A 20,554-nucleotide genomic window follows, 5' to 3' on the forward strand; every position below is an offset into this window, starting at 1 on the left:
TGGCCTCTCCAGACTGAGGACCCCCACCACTTCTTGGGGAACCTGAAAGCATGCTTGGGATTCAGCTTCTTAAAATCCTTTTTCTCTACAAAATCGGTAGCAAGCTGCCAAATTACCCACTTCCCACCAGTTTTAGGTATTCAACAGATGAAAGCAAATGTTTCTGTTGAAATAGACAGTAGGTTTTTAAACAAGCTGATTAGGTACCTTTATTATTTTTTTACAGTTGACAGCACAGGCAGTTTTGCTCCGTGTCATTGTTGCATGACATTCCATTTGGCACAGGGTTTATTTTTAGCCAGAGACTATCAAAAGTATTTTTCAGTAGGACTGTCACTGCTCTTGAACAAGGAATCATATTACTGCAAGAACTTTGCTGAAACAAAGAAGATATATTGGACAAATGGGAAATTACAAATCTAGACCAACCCAAACTTGCACTGGTAATTAATGTTGCTTTTTTAAATGCAATGTACCACACATCCATCTATAAGATGCAAATGATATTTCAGGAAATAACTCATTGCTAATTTACTCTTGAGTTCAAGGGTAAGGTATTGTATTGTTCTTGGTTTACAAGAAGAATAGCTTAAACCAAATCGCATGTACAGTCTGTAAAAGAAAAAGCTAGTGAACTAAATTTCTTTATGCAATCATGTAAGATCATATTAACTGAAATTATTGTGTTGATTTCACTCATACTTCATTAGAAAAACCTTTAAACTTCCTACTTTTTTGTGCTGTGTGTCTATGCTAAGATTTAGGAAGTAAGAGCTAACAAATGCAACCTAATGGTTAAGTTGTCTCTTGTTCAAGGTATTGTTCAAAATATTTATGATAAGGATTCATATGTATTAGTTGTCTATGAAATCAGTATATATGTGCCTATAATTATTGCAGCAAGAACAGTTTAATAGTCTTAATACTTTAATAGAAATATATATGAAACAGTGTACAATTGTATATTTAAAAATCAAGTGCTTTGGTTACTGGGACATTATGATTTGAGTTCCCGATTTGATATGTTTTGAAGTGTTTTATGGTTCGGGGTTTTTTGTTGTTAGATGAATGGAAGAAGAAAGTGAGTGAATCATATGCCATAATCATAGAACGATTAGAAGATGATCTGCAAATCAAAGAGAAGGAGATGACAGAACTGAAGCATGTTTTTAGGTAAAATATTCTGGAAACTTGTTTATTAATTTCTTTCAAATGAGTATTTGCTATTAAATAGTATTTTCAGTTTCGGGTGTTTTCTTATGGAAGGAGTGTCTCATGTATGGAACGCATGTTCTTTAACATCTATTTTTGGGAATGTGTCATTACAGTTCTTGGCCAGAGTCCCACAGCATAGTACCAAAATTAGTGGCTGTTAATTATTAATGCCAATATTTTACAACAAACATCTGTATATTTTTGTAAATTAATTAGCTTTAACAGGATGTCTAATTTTGTTGGGTACTTTTCAGTTTCACTAATGTCTTTCTTCAGACAGAAACATTGCTGAAGTAACAAATTTTAAATAGACCCAAAAGAAGATTATCTTCTGAAAGTGGATTTCAAATTCATGATTGTAATCACTGTCTCAGGACAGCATATGCTATCAACCAAGTTCACCCAACCAAGTAACATACTGACATGTTCATTAATTGAAAAGCCCAAATACAGAAAACACCCGCCTCATTGACTGTGAATAAGTTAAGAAAATGACCAGGTAAATAATTTCAGACATCAAAGTCACTTGAAAAAATAGGGGATTCTAATCAGGAATAGATCACAACCTCAATAAAGCCAAACTGGTCACATAAATTATTTATCATGCTCACTTTCAGCTAACATAATTGTCACTGAGCCTGTGAAGTGGAAGACGACATTGGGCTTTCACTGCAATAAGCTGACCACTTGGGCTGTGATCCAGTAAAGTACTTCAGTACTTGCCTCATTTTAAGCCTGTTTAGTAGTAAAACTAAGTATCTTAACAAATTGGAGCCAGAGTACTCTTTATTTTAGGTAAGCAAGACAACTGAGTATATGGTAAAAGTGCTTAATTCCTGCATTAGGCATAAGAATAAAGAAAAATTTAACTTCAAGATTAGCAGACCTTTGGCAGTTCAGTTTATCAATCTATCTTACTGCTCCATGTCAGTCTCATTAAGATGTCACCTAAATTCAACTTCTTAGATAAAGAGCACTGCTCTTTTCCATGGATGGAGTGGGAATTGATGATACTGGTTACATTCCACTGGAAAGGCGCTTTTTTTTTGCAGTCAGGCTTGAGGAACCAGCCAGTGATTTCATTTCCCAAAGCTGCCTTACCCATGGGTAATGAAATCAGTCAGGTTTTGTGAGTGTGTAAAATCCAGATACGGCCTGTGTTCAAAATCAGTCTGTCTCGACTATATGAAAAACTTTTGGACAGCAGCAGTGGTTATTTTCAGAAGATTTCTCTGAAGTAGCAAAGGAATTAACAGTTTACCCATTGTTAAAACAAATCCATTTATTTAAAAAATTTAGAACTGAAAAACCAGATGCTTGTCGGAAGCTAAGTCAAAGAAGGTAATTTGTCTGACGGAAATGAAATAAGTGGCTGTTCAAGTCCCTGCTCTGAAAGATTTGGAACATAAATAGGACAAAAGTGACGAAGCCTAGCAGAGGAAAGAACTGTCAGCATCCCGGTTTTACTCCTAGGAAAGCCATGCACAGTTCAAGGGGTAAATTGTCCAGTGCCATAGGAAAAAAAAAAAAAAAAAACAAACCAAAACCAAGAGTTGCAATGGTGAAAAGTAAACCTGTCACTTCTGGGATAAAAGTTGTCCCTATACTATTCCAGTATCTCAGAGCTCTTAGTGCAATGGTTTCCTAAAAAGACCACCCTCAAAATAAAAAGTCAGAATTTCATTTCCCTAAAACATGCAATTATGTCTTCAGAAAGGAATTGCGAGGACAGCTAGATAAAACTGGGCCCTGAGAGTAGTCATTTGAGCTAGTTTTCATTTGCAGTATAGGCCCTTTAATCACAGCTTTTAATATATAAAACTTTCCTTGCAATATTTCCCCACAAAAACATTAAAATTTTGCCAGTTTATAAGAAGTCAGATCATACTAAAATTGAATATAATTAATAAAACAAACTGAAACTTTATATTATTATTTTTCAAAATGGGAGAAGAGGAAAATTTTAGTATATAGCTAAAATGGTAAAACCCGGATTCTTAACCATACATTAAGTGCTAGGCATATGAATATTTAATGTCATTCTAAAGACAAAAATTGGAGCAGGAGACATGACTTTACAGCAGAATAATGTTCTGTGATTTTGAGACTTGCAGAGTTCATCCTTCGAACAAAGCAGCCCATCCCTCATGCAGTCACGGCCGTGCATCAGTATGTGTGGTGTGTACACCCAGGCACAGCCGACGTGTTACAGCAAAGACAAGTTAACTAAAAGGGCTGGTTTCCCAGAATTCCTGAAATTTATTTTTCCCTCAATTGCCCCTGAAGGAAAATCTGAAGAATAGCTGAGCCTTATATCACTATCATTAATCACAGCATGTCAGAGAAGAATTGCACAAAGATAAAACATGTTTGAAGAATGAGATTTTATTTTTACTGAGCAAAACTTTTTCCACAATAGTAAAGTGGAAGTGCCAGATGAGGGGCTGTCACCAAACAAAAGTAAATGTGACTATAATGTGTGAAAAAAATGTTCCACACAGAAGCAGTTTATGTTTAGGACATAAAAGAATGGGCTTCCTTAGCGTGTGATGCCCATCTTCTGAGGAACACATATGAAAATCTTGACTAATGTAAGAATTAACCTATTGAGGCACACAGTTTTGGCAAAATAAGTTCAATTTTTTCATTTATAAAAAAATACTATGCTCTATTTTTATCAGGCCCATATCTTTTTCAAATCATGCGCTGTTCCTGAACATAAACCACTCAGTATTGACAGGAGGTGGTCAGGAGTTTCCATCGGAATGGTCTTTCTGACAGAGCAAGTATTTTCCAAAAAGCTAATTTTCATGAGAAAAAAATTGCCAAAATTTCTCACAAGGAATATATTTAAATTTTATGTATTTAATATTTAATTTGTATGTATTTAATATTTAATTACAATGTCCTTTCATTGGAGTTAGAATCACTAAATTATTTACTTACCAGCACAATACTTTGTATGTCTGTAGTTCAGAGCACCATTTTCTTCCGCAGAGGGACACCCCTGGAGGCGCGCGCCCCCTGCACTGCTGCATGGGTGCTCCTCCGACCGCTGCTGCCCGAGCGGTTGCAGGGGTCAGGGCGCTGGGTGCCGCGGCACGGAGCAGGTCTGTCCGGGAGCCTGCCCTCTAAAGAACACGCTCCGAGCCTTACAATGGCTCACTTTGCAGTGTAATAGCTCTCAGACCACTCCACTAAACTGGAAACGACAGTTTCAAATTCTGGAAGTTAAAATTATTTATTTCAAAATGAAAGCCAGAAAAAAATTCTGTTCCCAAATTAATTTTGTCACACTTCATAAAAACCAATATGAAAGCACAGGACTTATTCCTGGTTTAGAATGATAGCGCACATTGAACGAGCAGGATTTCTTTTAGGATAGGCTTAACTAAGAGAATAGAAGCAAAGACAGGCCTCCGGCTTTCTCTGCCTTTGTAACTGTTTAATAGTGCTACTCACTCAGAATGGATTTATAGATATACGAATCCAAGTGTTCTGCTAAACCATGATTATTATTATTATACTGATACTGAATGGAAAAAAACCCAAACTTCTATTGACAGACCAAAATCAGCATTGTCCACAGAAATATTAATTGCTATGTGTATTTAATTGTCAACAAATGTTGACAGAGCAGTAACTTAGAATGTTTGACAGAGCAGTAACAAGCCAATCTGTGCTAAAGGAAACCCATGACACTCAAGGACAGAAGCTAAAATGTTCAAGTATGGTAATCATTTATCAATCTGTAGAGTAAAAATAGAGTGATCGCTTTCCTTCACACTTTTCAGAGGCTCTCTTCGCTGTTTAAAAAATAAATGTGACACTTCAGGCATTCAGGAGTTTTTCAAGTAAAGCTATAATGTGTATTTAGACAGGACCTATGAGCAGAGGTGGGTATAGCTCTAGCTATGAGAGGTCACCCTGCTCTCATAAAGAACAGAGCATCAAATACATATTCTGAATGTCTTTTAATGAGTCAAGCTTGGTATGGATCCTTTTTAAGAGTTATTATATTAGAAATGTATTAATAACAATTACTTCATTTTAATTATTCATTTCATCCTTGTGTGGCCTAGAAAGCACTATGAAATCATTAAGCTGTATAAAAATGTGACACTGTACCAAAAATGTGGCAGAAAATGAAACATTAAATTGAGTTTCATTTTGTCAGTGTCACAATACGTAAGTGACATTTAGTTGTCTGAGAATTTTAAGTGCAAACACGCCTTTCCTTAGTAGGCTGTGAGTACAAACTGTAATATTTTAATTGTTTATATCAAAATCAGAAATATTTGGTGACAAGCTAATGGGAAGTCAAAATGAGGATCTATAAATTATTTTAAAATTCTGTTTTAATATATCACATTCCAGTGCGATAAACCAAAGCAGAGCTATAAAAGCACACCAGCCTGCTGAGCTTAAGGGGCTGTGCTCCTTCTGATGCCTTAACAGCACGGCCAGCAACGGGTGTTGTGAGCAGAGGAGAGAGTCCCGTCCTGGCACGGTTCGCCCCTGCCACGCTCCAGCCCCTCCTGTCCTGTCCTGTCCTGTCCTCTCAGAGTGCAGACCCTCATAGGTCTTCTTTGGGCTTAGTGTGCTGTTAGAACTGCAAATCCAGAAATGTGACTTCTGGAAAGACTACTTCATTCCTCAGAATGATTTAGAAACATTTTTCTTTTCATCATTGCCAATTTTTTGTCTGTGCTTTGGTTACCTTCCTGCTGTGTATGTGCTTCTGGAGAGTTTTCATCTAAATGTTTCCACTCATGGATTGTATAGTGTTTCTATGATCTCATTTGGGGAAGATAAACTTATTTTCTGAAATGCTTTTTCTGGTCATTCTTTTGACTTGGCTTTTTTGCCTCTAGTTCTGTGCATGTCCTGCTCATCATTTTAGAACAAATACATAGATTTTTAAAATATTTCTTAGTTATTATTGTATCAATAAAGAAACTGGTTTTGTATGGATTATTTCACAGAATCACAGAATCACAGAATTTTCAGAGTTGGAAGGGATCTCTAGAGATCATCTAGTCCAACTCCCCTGCCAAAGCAGGATTGCCTGGAGCACATCCCTCAGGACTGCATCCAGGCGGGTCTTGAAAACCTCCAGAGAAGGGGACTCCCCCCCTCCCTGGGCAGCCTGTGCCAGTGCTCTGGCACCCGAACCGTAAAGAAGTTTTTCTGTGTATTTGAACGGAACTTCCTGTGTTCTAACTTGTGCCCATTGCCCCTCGTCCTGTCACTTGGAACTATTGAAAAGAGCCTGGCTCCATCCTCCTTCAACCCACCCTTTAGATACTTGTACGCCATAATAAGGTCTCCCCTCAGCCTTCTCTTCTCCAGGCCAAAGAGTCCCAGCGCTCTCCACCTTTCCTCATACGGGAGATGCTCCAAGCCCTTAATCATCTTAGTTGCCCTTCACTGGACTCGCTCCAGCAGTTCCCTGTCCCTCTTGAACTGGGGAGCCCAGAACTGGACACAGTATTCCAGTTGTGGCCTCACCAGTGCAGAGTAGAGGGGGAGAATGACCTCCCTCGACCTACTGGCCACACTCTTCTCTATGCAGCCCAGGATTCCATTGGCCTTTTTGGCGACAAGGGCACATTGCTGGGCCATGGATAATTTACTGTCTACCACGACCCCCAGATCCTTCTCCTCCGAGCTGCTTCCCAGCAGGTCCGCCCCTAACCTGTACTGGTGCCTAGCATTCTTCCTCCCCAGGTGCAGGACCTTGCACTTGCTTTTGTTGAAGCTCATTAGGTTCTTCTCTGCCCAGCTCTCCAGCCTGTCCAGGTCAAGCTGGATGGCAGCACGGCCCTCTGGGGTGTCAGCCACCCCACCCAGTTTGGTATCATCAGCAAACTTGCTGAGGATACACTCTGTCCCCTCATCCAGGTCATTAATGAATATATTAAACAAAATTGGACCGAGTATTGACCCCTGGGGGACACCACTGGTTACAGGCCTCCAACTAGACTCTGTGCTGCTGATCACAACCCTCTGAGTTCTGTATTTATATTTCTAAAGAGTATTTCCTCTTTTTTTCTCTAATTTAGCTGATTTTAGAATGTATATACTGTGACTGAATAGCAGGATTGTTCAGAAAACAATAAATCTGGACTACTCACTTGTTATCAGTAAAGTATTCCTAGATTTACAGAGTGTAAGTGGGTATAAAATAAGCCCTGTGTCTCAAAAAAAAAATTATATTGAGATTTCTGTTTTGTTTTGGTTTTTTTTTTTTTTCCAAATGAAAGAAACTGTGCTAAAGGACGAAAACAGTAATCATCTGTAAAATCTCTTTTTTCAGCTCTGATGAAGCCTTCTGCAAAGTCAATTTAAATTACCGCACAGAAAATGGGCTCTCTCTTCTTCATTTATGTTGCATATGCGGGGGTATGTATTTGAAATATGATGTTCTTTAAACATTTTATTTGCATGGCTACGGATTTGTTCTGTCTAATAACTGTCAGGAAGATCATATTTTGAGTGAATTTCTTTCTGTGTTGTCCATGTTGACAGTTGGATAAGCGTCTGTAAGCATTACTCTCAACTCTAATGCCAAGGGTGTTGAATCAAGTTACATTGAGCCCCATTATAGCTGATTCTTCACTCCAAGAAAGTTGTGGTTGATAATGTAGCATGTTTTACCACAGGGATTCAACTAATTCGAAATTACTTGCTATACATATTAGTCAATCAATCCATACTCATCATACAGTGTTGCTCTACATTTCTGTTTTCTGTACATGGCATAGACTTCAGGCCAGGGAGCTAGTTTTGGCAATCATTTGCCATACATACAACATCTATTTTTCCAGTATAATGAAAATACCTATCTTTTATTTCATGGTGATTAAAAGAAGAATAACTCAAATCAGCTGATAGGATTTTTGCAGATAGCAAATCAGAGTACATAAAAGAAGAGTGCAAGATGTCTTCTGGGATCCTCATAAAAACACACTAATGGTGGAATTTTCCACTCCGATCCACGTTGCTGCTCTGTTATCCACATAGTGAGTCATTAGTTCATGCACACACTTTGCACTTGTTATACAATTTTCAGCAGAAATTGGTTGAAAGAGGCAAAGAGAATTTTACCCTAAGCTTTTAGCTCTGCAAAGTACCTAATAATAACATGCATAAACCATTTGCTCCATCTTAGATGCTATCATGAAGGAGGACCTGATCCTGCACTGCTCAAATTACACTTAATTTCAGAGAGCGCAAGATCAAATCCAGAGATGACATCAGTACCTGGTAACATTAGAGCGATTGGTGGGGTTGCAGAGAGGAAGTTTAAGAAAACATGCAATGTTAATGAATTAGGTACAGTGTGGGAACACTTGAAGGAGGGAGAGAAGCTATTAGATCTGACATTGTCCTTGATTACCGTCAGAAGTATTCAGAAGGCAGATACATTTTTGAGATCATCACTGTGCGTCAGAAAGGTGGCAGTAAAGCTACTTGCCCATGCTTATATGCACTAGCATCCCTCAAAACCACTGTCCCTGTAGTAATGTTGTGTACAGAGGGAGAGCAGGGCTTCTGTTCTGAAAGGGCAGAAGAGTTAAGTGTCTGAGAAACCAGAGATTCTGGAAGCACCTGCTAGTTTGTAAAGTCCTTTGCGGCATGGTCTGGATGTTAAGAGAGCAGTTTGCTTCTTTAGAAGTTCAACTATCCTTAACAAATCCTTACTAAAGTGTGACCAAACAGTGAGTCAGTACATGGCCAGATCTGTTACTGTCCAGTGGATAAGGAGATGGTGCCTAATTCCATTTGGAGCTTTCATGAGATACATTTTATGACTTGCCTCAGGTCAGCAGATAAGCAACCTATTTCTCTTTGCTTTCAAACTCACACAGAAGTTTCTTACTTCATCTGTACATTCTTTTCTATGAATTATGTTGTTTTCCAATTTTCATCCTAAAGGTAACAAATCACATATTAGAACTCTTATGCTAAAAGGACTGCGCCCATCCAGATTAACAAGAAATGGATTTACAGCTCTGCACTTGGCAGCTTATAAGGTAAATTGGTTTGAATAGAACTGATGAAAAGAAATCAGAACTGAGCAGTTTATTTGTCTGAACTATCTAGTTGAGATCTCTAGTTGCTACTTCTGGTGAAAATATACATTTCACATTTACAGTGCATAGGAGAATGACCTATAAAGAGCCCATGCACAGGAAATCAGCATGTGCTTTTTCAATGTCATCCATCAGGATATGATATTGCTTTAGAAATATTGATTAAATCATGCAATGAAACTCAAGATAGAGGACTGTTCTTTTTATTATTATAGCTATTAATAGAAAAAATCTCAAAGGATTTTATGTTACAGTTTCCCTCTTTTTTGTTTCTTTTTTGTTGTTTCTCCCCAAGTTCCACATTCAGCTCCAATATTAATTTTCTTCACTATTGTATTTCTCTTTTAAGACTCAACAATAGCAGTAGCAAGGAATAAAGTGGACAAAGATAGTATTTTCCTAAAGAATTTTTATGATTCTTATTTTGAGATGGAGCATCTTAGAAACTTAATCCATGTGTAGATAGCCTCAGAAGCACTTAGCTTTTTAGAAGGAACCCAGATCAAATTTAGGAGTTTACGTTCTAGACTGTAATGTTCAGCCCTTATATGTCCCATAGGTGCCACAAGGTCATAACAGTCTCTTTCTTCTGCAAAGCTCTCATGGCAGATACCATTCTGATTTGCTGTATGTTCAAAACTGATAGAAGGTTAAGTAAGTTGGCACCTGTGTGCCACTCTTGATCCATAAGTGGCATTCCTCACTGTCTTGCAGGAGGACACAGATGTGGTAGATGGTCTTTAATCCAAATACCCAATTCTAAACGCAGCAGGAATCATCACAGTCATGGTCATTCTCCTCCAAAAGCGCACCTGTGGAAGAGGAGATGGTTTGCCTTCTATTAGTTAATAAACTGGTAATTACAATATTTGTCCATAGAGAAGACTAAAGTCTCTTTTGGGGAGAATTCAAACTCCCAGTGCCAGTCAGCGGGCTACAGCTGTCCTGGAGCGAGCATGCAACCAGCTTTCCTGTGGAAATGAACAGGGGGGCATGGGAACAGGGAGAGTGAAGGGAAAGCCTAACACGGGTTCAGCGATGACCACATTGCCTGAGACACACAGCATACAGTCATGAGCATTATTTGTGCAAGGAAGACACTCAACCCCCAGTGTTTTAGCTGTTGTAAAGGTGAATAGGAGTGGAAAGAAAAAAGAGATGCAAGCAGCAGCTTTTGTAATTTTGTCTAAAGATGGGAAGAAAGACACCCCCCTATTTCCAGTGTTTGCTATGGACAAGCTAAGCCAATTTCCTGCTCCAAACACTGGATTTCATGAATCCCATCACTGGAACTCTGAATTTGCCCCAGGTGTGTGTAGAGAGCTGGTCATTAACTGGGCTGAAGACTGAATCGTGCAGCCAGATACCTAAAAGTTATGATATGCTGTGGATGCTGCGGATGCCTTATGCTCTGCAGCTCCATGGCTAAACTCTGTGTATCTGCACCATAAGCTACTTTCCTCTCCTAGTTAATATACCGTGAGCACTTGCTATATCTTGCATTACATCTTGTAATTTCTGTGTTAGTTTAGTTTTACAACTACTGGTACCATTTAGATACGCAAGCTGTAATATGATGACAACAATCAAATCTTATACATCACAGAATGAAGTGATGGTTTACAGCAACCATAAAAGAAACTTTCCCCCATGTGCAATGTTGCATAATTAGCCAATTGCCTAGAAGAATTTCTCTGCCTTTCTTTAATGTTAATCCTGGTGAATGGTTTCCAATTATTAATTTAGTTGAAAAAAAAGAATTCTTTGTTTAATAGGACTTTTATAACAGATTTTTAGGATGTTTTCATTACTTGGGAATAGTTTTCATTTTGCTGTCAAATCTTGTTTTGTCTGTTTTCCCTGCACTGTAAAGTTGATAAATCTCTCACATCCACTTAGGCAAAAAGCTATATCAGCAACTTATTTAATCACTCAAGTCATGTGATACAATATCCAATATCTTTTCCAGGTTGCATGAAGCTAAGCAAACTAGTGTGAATTTTGGGATGTAAAATAAAATGCAATATAACATTTCTCCCATAAGTGACATTTTAAGACTTTAAGATTTACTGAGAGTTACCCAATGACAGCTTTTGTTGTATTATAGTTCTTTTCTAAGTAAAATATAAAGGAGCCTAGAGATATCTCAGAAACAATAAAGCAATGTAGATTGAGACAGAGAAACTTCTTGCAAAACGCCTTGATTTCTTCTTATCTATAATCTGCATATTTTGTGGCATTTCATAATAGTGAACTGGACTGAGTCTCTAATTACAACAGAACATTTCAAGATGATTCAAACTCAGCCTGTCTTCGCAGGCTGCATAATACCCAATCCATTATGCAAGGAAGTACCACGCCTCAAGATCTAAAACTATTTGGTAGGAAAAGTGATATTAACTTTTATTTTATCCATTATTATCAAAAAGAAATTCCTAATATTTCCTGAAAATAAGAAAACCATTTCAATATGAACAAATGTGCTTTCACAGATGTATTTTAACTGCTGCTTCTCTGGCATTGGTTCATTCTCACCCTTCTTTTAGTGTCTGCTTTGAAGAGGTAGAGAACAATAAGGACATTTGGGGCTTTTAGCATCTCTTGCCCCTGTGTTATGTGCATTTCTTCTTAGGAAACAATGAAAATTAATTGGACAAGGCTCATCTCTGGGCTGGATGATGGAAGGCAGATCCCCCACAAGTGAAAATTATGGTAGCTCTAGCTGGTGCAGTGAGAACAAGTGAGGGTGAGAAAGATGGCCTGTTTTCTCTGCGAGTTCTGCCCATGTCCCCAAACAAAGCATTTCACTCTGTGTTTAATTTCACTGTTTGTAAAGGAGAATTTATTAATCATCATCTTGCCTGGGCATTATGACTCTTAATGTGTTTCTCTACCTTATTTTTATTAAAATCATTTGACATTGCCCATTGCTGTTGTTACACCTGGAAGAAGTTGTAGCAAAAATTGTGTGTTTAACAGGAAAGAAGTGAAATTATATGAAAACTAAGCTCACAGTTCAGAATTCGGCATATATACTATATATTTATCCTGGGACCTCCTCAGATGCCTTTCTTCTATGTTAGGTACTGAAATGTTTTGACATTTAAACAGTTTGTGTGAGCACTTAATAATGGCTTGGAGACTGAGAGATCTTTAAAGACATCGTAAAATCAGAATAGGGACTGGTTTTAAAGTTGCAGGCATTAGTATAGCAAAAGAGAGAGTTCTGGTGCCCGGGACAAATCTTCTCTCCACTCCTTTCCTTGCACTCGTGCTCCTGCGGCCATGGTCAGCCCCTTTTCTTGAAATGCAGCAGTGCAATAGCTGGGGAGACCTAGGCATGTACAGCTCTCTTTGGCTCCCTCCCTGCAATTGTTAGAGCCGTGTCCCAGAAATAACATGCTTTAAATGTGTGCCTTTTAGGACAATGCAGAACTGGTAACAGCGCTGCTGCATGGTGGAGCTGACATTCAGCAAGTTGGGTACGGAGCTTTGACAGCCCTTCACATTGCCACAATCGCTGGTCATCATAAGGTATGGTTCTCTTTTTCTGTGCAAGAAATCATATAAGTGAGTGCTAATATTAGCAGATAATTTGATTTTAGATTTCAGATTGATGCCTTTCAAAACAGAACTCAGAATTTGTTCAGTACAGCTAAGTTTCATTTACTGTTTTGTATGTTTTGGGAAAACCACATCTGTGCATTCCTACATTGAACAACATGCACAAAGGACATAGATCTGTTTGTACACATCTTACCTTTATATAAATGTCTTTAAAGTCTTGGCAGTAAATGGCATTGTTTTCTAAATAGCAGAAATGTTGACCGGTAGCTACATGATGAAACACACTGACTGATATATGTCAGAATTTCTGAACCTGGATATGGAGCAAGGCTTCCAAATACTGTCCTTCTGAGTGTGAAGGAAGCACAGTAAAAGAGATTTTTCCACTTTTCTAGGTGTCACGGGCTCTGCTTCACAGCTCTGTGATTTTTACTTCAGAAAGGGACAGAGGTTCTCAGTTTAGAGCCATTTTATACTTAAGATTAGTGCAGAGAAAACTGTTGTCAGGGTAAGTCTAGCATGCATCTCAAGGATCCATATTGATAACTCTCCTATGGGTTGGAGACTTATCACTCTGGGGAGCAGAGGAAGGAAGAGAGGGATGAGATTCCCTAGATGCCTATAAATCAGACCCTTCCCTGTCAGTCATGAATCTGTTTTCTTATCATTTACCACCTCAGTTCAGTCATTTCACACATCATCTCATTTCTGTCACCCTGGCAACAGCTCACTCAGTGTAATTTATTTATTTTTTTTACTCTCTTAAAGTACTGGGTGTGCAAAATTACCTTGGTAATGAAGGGTTTATGACTGTAAACGTACTCATGAATTCAGATACTTTGCTTTTTATCTCCTTTGGGTCCATTAAGCAATCAAAGATTTTGTCCTCTACTTGAGTAAAAGTTTTAACTTATACAGAGTGCTGGACTAATTTACTGAGACAGAAACATCAGAATTCTTTAAAGAGAGATAATCAGCAACAAATGCATGAAAAAATAATTAAGTACAAAGGAGGAAATACAGCTGATATTAATACTTGCCTTTAAGCTGTGAATTTAGCCATTTGTCTTAGACTTATAAATTCACTTCAAGTTTAAAAGTTTGGCTGGATGATGAACAAAGCACATGTGCAGTTTTCAACAGAAAAGAACCTCCATGTTTGTGCATGGCAAGACTTGTCTCATGAACTCCCAAGTTAAAGCAGTCACTGGGCTTATTGATGTAAAGAAAGCCATCTCTTCTGCCACATTTTCAGTCAACCAGCTTATACACATACACACACAAACTATTTGCTACACATATGCATATAGAAATAGTTACCTAATTATATATTGAAAGAGAGGAAAAACATTTCCTTTCAAACAGACAATTTTGTTGGGGAAATAATAACTCTTTAGAAATTTTCTATACTGTGTCAAGAACTCTGCCAACATTTAAATACCTGGTCTGAGAAACTATGAGGCTAGCCACTGAAGGTCAGCTGAGGAGAGGTGATACTTCTTCATTTATGCAGTTTAGATTTTCTTTGACTTACTGTTTCTTTTTGTTCTGAAGAAAATATTCGGATCTCTGGGCCAGTAACAAGATGCCAGATTTTCTGTTTTATTTAGGCTTTCAAAGATGCCGACAGATCCCTACTGGAATTTTCAGTCAGGATTCAAATTTGCAATGAAGTTAATTACATATCTGGATTACTTTGAAGCTTTTGAAAATGCGCCAGGCACTCTTTGCAAATTTTTGCATGTAATACCTTTGAGTATTTCACCTTGTGTGTTAACTGCATGTATACATAGGCAGAGGCAGTACCTAACATCACAGTAGGCATTGCAGGGCTCAAAGTTCTTTGGAGTCTGTGGACACTGGTACAAATAACCATACCGAGAGTAAAGCACTCACTGGGAGAAACAAGCCACGCTTTGCAAACCCAGCTCTGAACAGCTTGCATGCAAGCACCTTTGCAAGTGCCAGCGAGAACGGTATACCCTTAGTAAGTGTTCTGGTACAGCTTGGCTGCAAAAGCCTGCTTAATTGTGAGAGTGAAGGAGGCAGAGATGTACTGGAGCAACAGCTTTAGCGCCAGTTAGTATAATGAGTACATGGTAAGTCACATGAGGAAAGAAGTTGTGTCAATGTAAAACTTCTCCCCATGTCTAATGGAAATACACATTATCTTGTTTCACCCTCTTAAGGACTATATAGATAGCCTATGTGTATATGTATACATATATGTATATATATATGTCTATGTCTGTGTATATGTATTTGTGTTGGGGGCTGTCTGTATACTTTGTCTGCTGGGACCTTTCCCAGACTTGTGGCCCACCACGGACAACAAAGGATACTGGAGAATTTAGCTTTACATTGCAGCCTCCAAACTGGTTCCAAAATTATTTAAATCCAACAGGTACATTTGCACTTCTTGATAAAGACAGGATGCATAAAGATACAGTTGGTGACAACCTTGCATTACCTAGAGATTCCGTGTGTGTGAAGAAGGTTAAACGAAAGAAGGTTGAACTAAAGAAGGTTAAAACAATTTACGGGTGGTCACACCAAAGAACTCAATTAAAAAGCTGTTAGTCTTCAGTGTTTCAGTCAGCAACTCCAACAGTGACCAGGGGACACATTAATCCGTAGCATCTGTTTAAGCCGGTGAGTGAGGAAGCACGTTAGCGGGGCAAGCTAACCATTTCTGTCTGAAGGTCAGCTCTCCAGGTGGAAGAACGCCGGAGGCTCCTCGGTGTGCGTGCCCACTGGCGAGGCTGAGAGTGAGCGGGGATGGGGGTGTTTGCGTTGCAGCATTACATCCCTGAGCTCACACGGCATCGTGACACTCCCTGCAAGTACACACACAGCTCTTTTTATGAGCTTAATGGAAATCCTCCCTTGTATAACCTATAAACCTATAACTAAAAATCAGATAAGGAACCGCAATATCTAATTGTTCTGTGGAATAATTCTAATGGAGATATTAACCCGAGTCTTAACTCTTTAATGATCTTTTCCACTTTTACGAAGTACGTATTTACTGTTTCCTCTGTGGAAAATACAAACCACTGTTCTCCCCATTGGGGTTCCAAGTAATTTTTTAAATGTCTGGGCCTTGTCTTGCAAATGTCAGAGGAAGGCCTGCTATTCGTCTCATGTCTTTAGCTCCTCCTGAGGTTATTGAAAAATAAGGGTGCTCAGAATCCAACAAGGATAAGACCATTAATGTGATAAGAAATAATTTATTGTGAGTGGTTTTGAAAAGCACCTTATTTCTTGGGAATGATCAGATCTTTATCAGAAGTATTCTCCATAGATGGAGTGGGACTGTATATAACTCATTCGGTTCATCTGCTGGCCCGGAGACTGAAGATTTATAGTCGAAGTGCAAGCTTTTTCTTTCCTTCTTTGTATAGCTTTGAAATTTTCAGTCAGCTGAGAAGCTCCTCTGCTAGATTAAATAGCTTATTTTGTCCACAATTTCATTAATGTTCATGGCAACATGGAATAATTTTTTCAAACCGCCTAAAAAATAGAATAAATTTAAGAAAGAGAAAATATATTTTTGGTCATCTTCCTAATTCCAATAAGATAAATAATTATTTATACCATTAAATAAATAAATAGGAGAGGTATACACACCAATCTATGCAATGGTCTTTTGCTGCAGAAGAGGCCTGACCATATTTAAAAGAAAGACAGAGAGAACTGGGGAAAAAATTGCTTTGTTCCCCATTTCCCTGAAGAGTCAGTCTATGGCTTTCACTCGCCACCACACCTGAAACCACTAGAGTGATCAGTAGTACTCTGAAATCAGGATACTGGAGAGCATCAGCATCAATGGGACGTTCCAACTCATTTGAGTCAGTGTGGTGTATAAATATTTCATCTGCTGTATGACAGTGCAGTATTTTACTTCACCAAAACTATGCTGTTTGCTTATTTTATCTATTAATGGAAATTGCCGTTCTCAATGGGAAGAATGAAAAATTAATGAAAAATCATAAAATAAGCTGATAAACATATTAGAAGCATCACCAAATAAGTTTAATAAACCTCTCATTAAGTCTGCTATTTTGAAAACATTATATGTTTCCAGCCCAGGGAGGTCATTGCTAAATAAATAATGCATGCGTCTCATACACATTTATGTGTCGTCCAGTACTACTGCACTGGAAAACCAGTATCATTGCCTATTTCATTTTGTAAATTAAAGTTGTCGTTCTGAGATTATAACATCTATGGATGTGTGAACTGGACAGAGGGTTGCAGGCAGAATGAACCAGTGCTACTTAATTTTTGCAATGTGCAAAGCTGAGAATCTGAAGTGTGAATGTGTTTGTAGCAAGGGCCTGTTGGGGACAAGGCAGTTAGTCCCATCTTACAGATTTTCTACAGTAATAAATCCCTTTTCATTTACAAGTCATATGTTACATCAGCATGTTTGCCACCTCCTGTCTTCACTGGAATTTTGCTAATAATAGGAGTAGGTTCAAATGATTTAAAAAGCCTTGAAACATTAAATTTGTGCGAGCCTATTTAAATGGTTCACAAAGTCCCCATTTTCTTCTTTCGTTCCCTGCGTTTTATGCTAGTGCTGCATCTTCCCAGCCCTTTGTTTTATCTGACACCAATTTTTCAGACATTTTCAGAATCATTCTAGAACCAGGAACGCAGAAATGGTATTCACATGGCATCAATATATGTGGCTACACACCTGTAAGATAAAGGGGAAGCAAAGATCCTCACAATTTGCCTGTCTGAGGCTCCAGCCAGTGACAAAGAGGACTGCAACTCATGAGTTTTGAATTCAATAGCTATTTTTAATAGCTACCAAACAACCGCCCAGATTGAATGAAGAGTAGGAAGCCTTTTACAGCCCACGAATGGGAACACAGGGTGTTCAGCAAACTCAAGTGAAAAAGCTTCGAGTTGTGGCTCAGTAAAGCAGCTTGCCTTAAGCTGATGGAGCTGATGTCTGCAAACAGTGACAAACTTGGACAACACGCTTCTCCAGCTGTGCTTTCTCCCCAAGAATGTCCTGTGCAGCAAGTGTACGTGAGACCCATTTTTAAGCTAGAAGAAGTCAAAGTAAATGCAACGTTTTAAAACTATGGTATTGTTAAATTCACAGTGACCTCTTTGTCCAGAACAGTTATCTTTTAGTAATATTGCACAAAAACATTTAAACTATTCTGTGTTTAGCATCTACCAATATCAGCAAAATATATAAAATAAACCAACCATTCTTTGGCTACCCTGTAGCAAAAGCAATCCTGGGGAGAGCGTTTTGTTTCAAGACACCAGTACCTGTATCTTTCATGAATGATTTATCTGTGACCTGTGTTTCATCTGGCTTGAACAGCTAAGATAAAAGAACATGCAAAAGCTTATTGCTGGTGTGATGTCTATCCTCACGTCTTACAGAAGAGCATATATTAAATATTTCAGTAGATATTTTCCTAAGAAAGAGAATTAATTGTACATTCATCAGCAAGTTGTATTTAAAACATTCAGAACCCCCTTTAGCAGTTTCTTAATTCAGTCTGATAGAGGTGGTTCTAAAATTCTTACAGGTACACAGAGAGTTAGAAGTTACAATAACTTAATGCAAAGACACTTTGCAGGATATGACTGATCATATCTACATTTGCTAAATTGGAGGGAATTAGGCAAATGCTTGCCACTAATTATATTTTTATTTTAATAGCTTAATTAATAAAAGAACTCTGAAAATCATGACAGGCTCTTTAGATATTTCAGTGTAAGGTGTACAGAGGCTAGCACTGGTGCAAAGGCCTTAATTTTTGAAGTTGCCTTCTCATTTAAATTTCACCTGCTAAAAAGTCAATAATCATTGATTTTATTTTCTTAGAGGATTTCTTATCCCTTGCCCTTGTCCAAAAGACAAAGTCTTTATGTCGTCTGTCCTATGTTTTATTTTGTTGACTCCTTCTAACCTTCGGAGTAGCCTAATTAATTGTCTCTGAAGTGAACATAATTGACTTGAACGTTCAAAAAGCTTCTGAATAAATGTTTCATAAGAGAATTTTAAGAAAAATTACAAAGTAAGACTATTGTTCAAAGTATTCAAAGTATCATTTTGAATTAAAAATTGGTTATGCAAGGAAAAAGGGAGCAGTTGTTTCCCTCATTCTCCTGCCTCTGCCCCTGTGAGCCAGCCCAGGAAGCTGCCGGCCGCCTCTGCTGCCGTGCCGTGCTGCTGGCCCACGTTCAGCCCTCTGTCCATCAGGGTCCCGAGGTCCTTTCCAGCAGAGCTGCTCCCCAGCCAGGCTCCCACAGCCTGTGCTGTCGCAGTAGAGGATTTGTGTTTGTTGTTGTTGAACTTTGTATGGGTCATGTCTGTCCCTTCCTCCAGCCCGTCTGGGTCCCTGTGGATGGCAGCCCCACCCTGAGGTGTACCGAGGGCATAATTAGATGTCCTCTGCTAACATGACAAGGGTGCACTCCACTGCTGCCTCCAGGACTGTTGCTAAAGGCATCAAACAGGACAGGGCCCAGTACAGAGCCCTGTAGTACTCAACTTGATACCAGCCCCGAGGCAAAGTACAACTTTTTAACTGCTACACTCCAAGCCCCATCATCTTAGCACTTTTCCACCCACCTAGCTTTGCACCCATCCAGACCGTAAGGTCTCAGCTTCGCTACAAGAATATTTGGGAGACAGTGTTTAAGACCATGCTGACGTCACAGTAAAGGGCATCCACTGTTCTCCCCTCACCCAAAATTCCAGTCATGTTATCATGGAGGACAGTCAGGTTGGTTAGGCAAAACTTACCTTCGGTAAATCTCTGCTGACTATACGCAGCCACATTGAGGCATTGAGAGGTTAAAGATCTCTCCTCTCCCCTCCCCTCCCCTCCCCTCCCCTCCTCTCCCCTCTCTTCCCTTCCCTTCCCTCCGGGCTGTGATGTTGACTGGACCTTAGCTGACCATTGCAGTTCTCCCTTCTGTTGCCCCCTTGCCCCATTGAATAAAGTCAGCAAGAGCTGCTTTCTCTGCAGCTTGAACATTTCCCATAGGTTAGGAGCTGCACTTTTAGTCATAGTTAGATGTCTCCTGAGGATAAAAATATTTTTTGGACTTTATGTAAGAATTTAAAGCTCTTTTTGCATCAGAAATTTTCCCCTTGCTTTCTGAAGTAATTTTTTTCCTTATACATTGCTCCAGCATACTCACCTACTTGTAATGCCTATGACAACTTTCAGTGTTTTCCAAGATTCCGTTTTCTTTCTTAGAAAGATAGCTTGTTTGTGGAACTATCAAGATTGTCTTTGTACCCCTCTCATCTTTTACAGTTGAGTGGAGTTTGCTTAATATGACTCACAAAATTCTTTTTATCAGGAGATCACAAGTAGCTAGCACGGTTGCCATTTCTACAGCCTAGAAAAATGTATCAAAATTCATCTAGCTTTATGTTTATCATTGAGAAGATCCACCTTGAAGCTTGTAGATGGATCTAAATTTTGAATTCCAGCTTCCAAAGAGATTAAGGAGAATCGGAGCTGTGGTCACATCCCTGAGTGTGTGCCTCACAGTTGCACGCCTAAATTAAAAACAAACTAATCCAAAGAAGTTTCAACCATATTCTTGTAAAAGCTACAAGTCCAGACATCTCTTTTCAGAGCCAACAGCTCCAAATTCAGTTTCATGATAGTAGTTTG

The 20,554-nt window shown here is 38.7% G+C and overlaps 1 protein-coding gene across 1 annotated transcript in view; it reads left to right on the plus strand.

Moving 5' to 3' along the window:
- Nucleotides 1-403: 403 nt before the first annotated feature.
- Nucleotides 404-20,554, plus strand: part of LOC309672917 (serine/threonine-protein kinase TNNI3K) — a gene marked incomplete at both ends in the record, with an annotated part of 92,388 nt that continues 72,237 nt past the window's right edge. The window contains 5 exons of the mRNA XM_082484539.1: nt 404-443; nt 1,065-1,173; nt 7,535-7,620; nt 9,157-9,254; nt 12,738-12,848. Coding sequence (XP_082340665.1) covers nt 404-443; nt 1,065-1,173; nt 7,535-7,620; nt 9,157-9,254; nt 12,738-12,848 — 444 coding nt within the window. The remainder of the gene's footprint in view (nt 444-1,064; nt 1,174-7,534; nt 7,621-9,156; nt 9,255-12,737; nt 12,849-20,554) is intronic.

This window comes from Vanellus vanellus (genome assembly GCF_965231255.1).
Source record: "Vanellus vanellus genome assembly, chromosome: 5".
Classification (NCBI taxonomy): Eukaryota; Metazoa; Chordata; class Aves; order Charadriiformes; family Charadriidae; genus Vanellus; species Vanellus vanellus.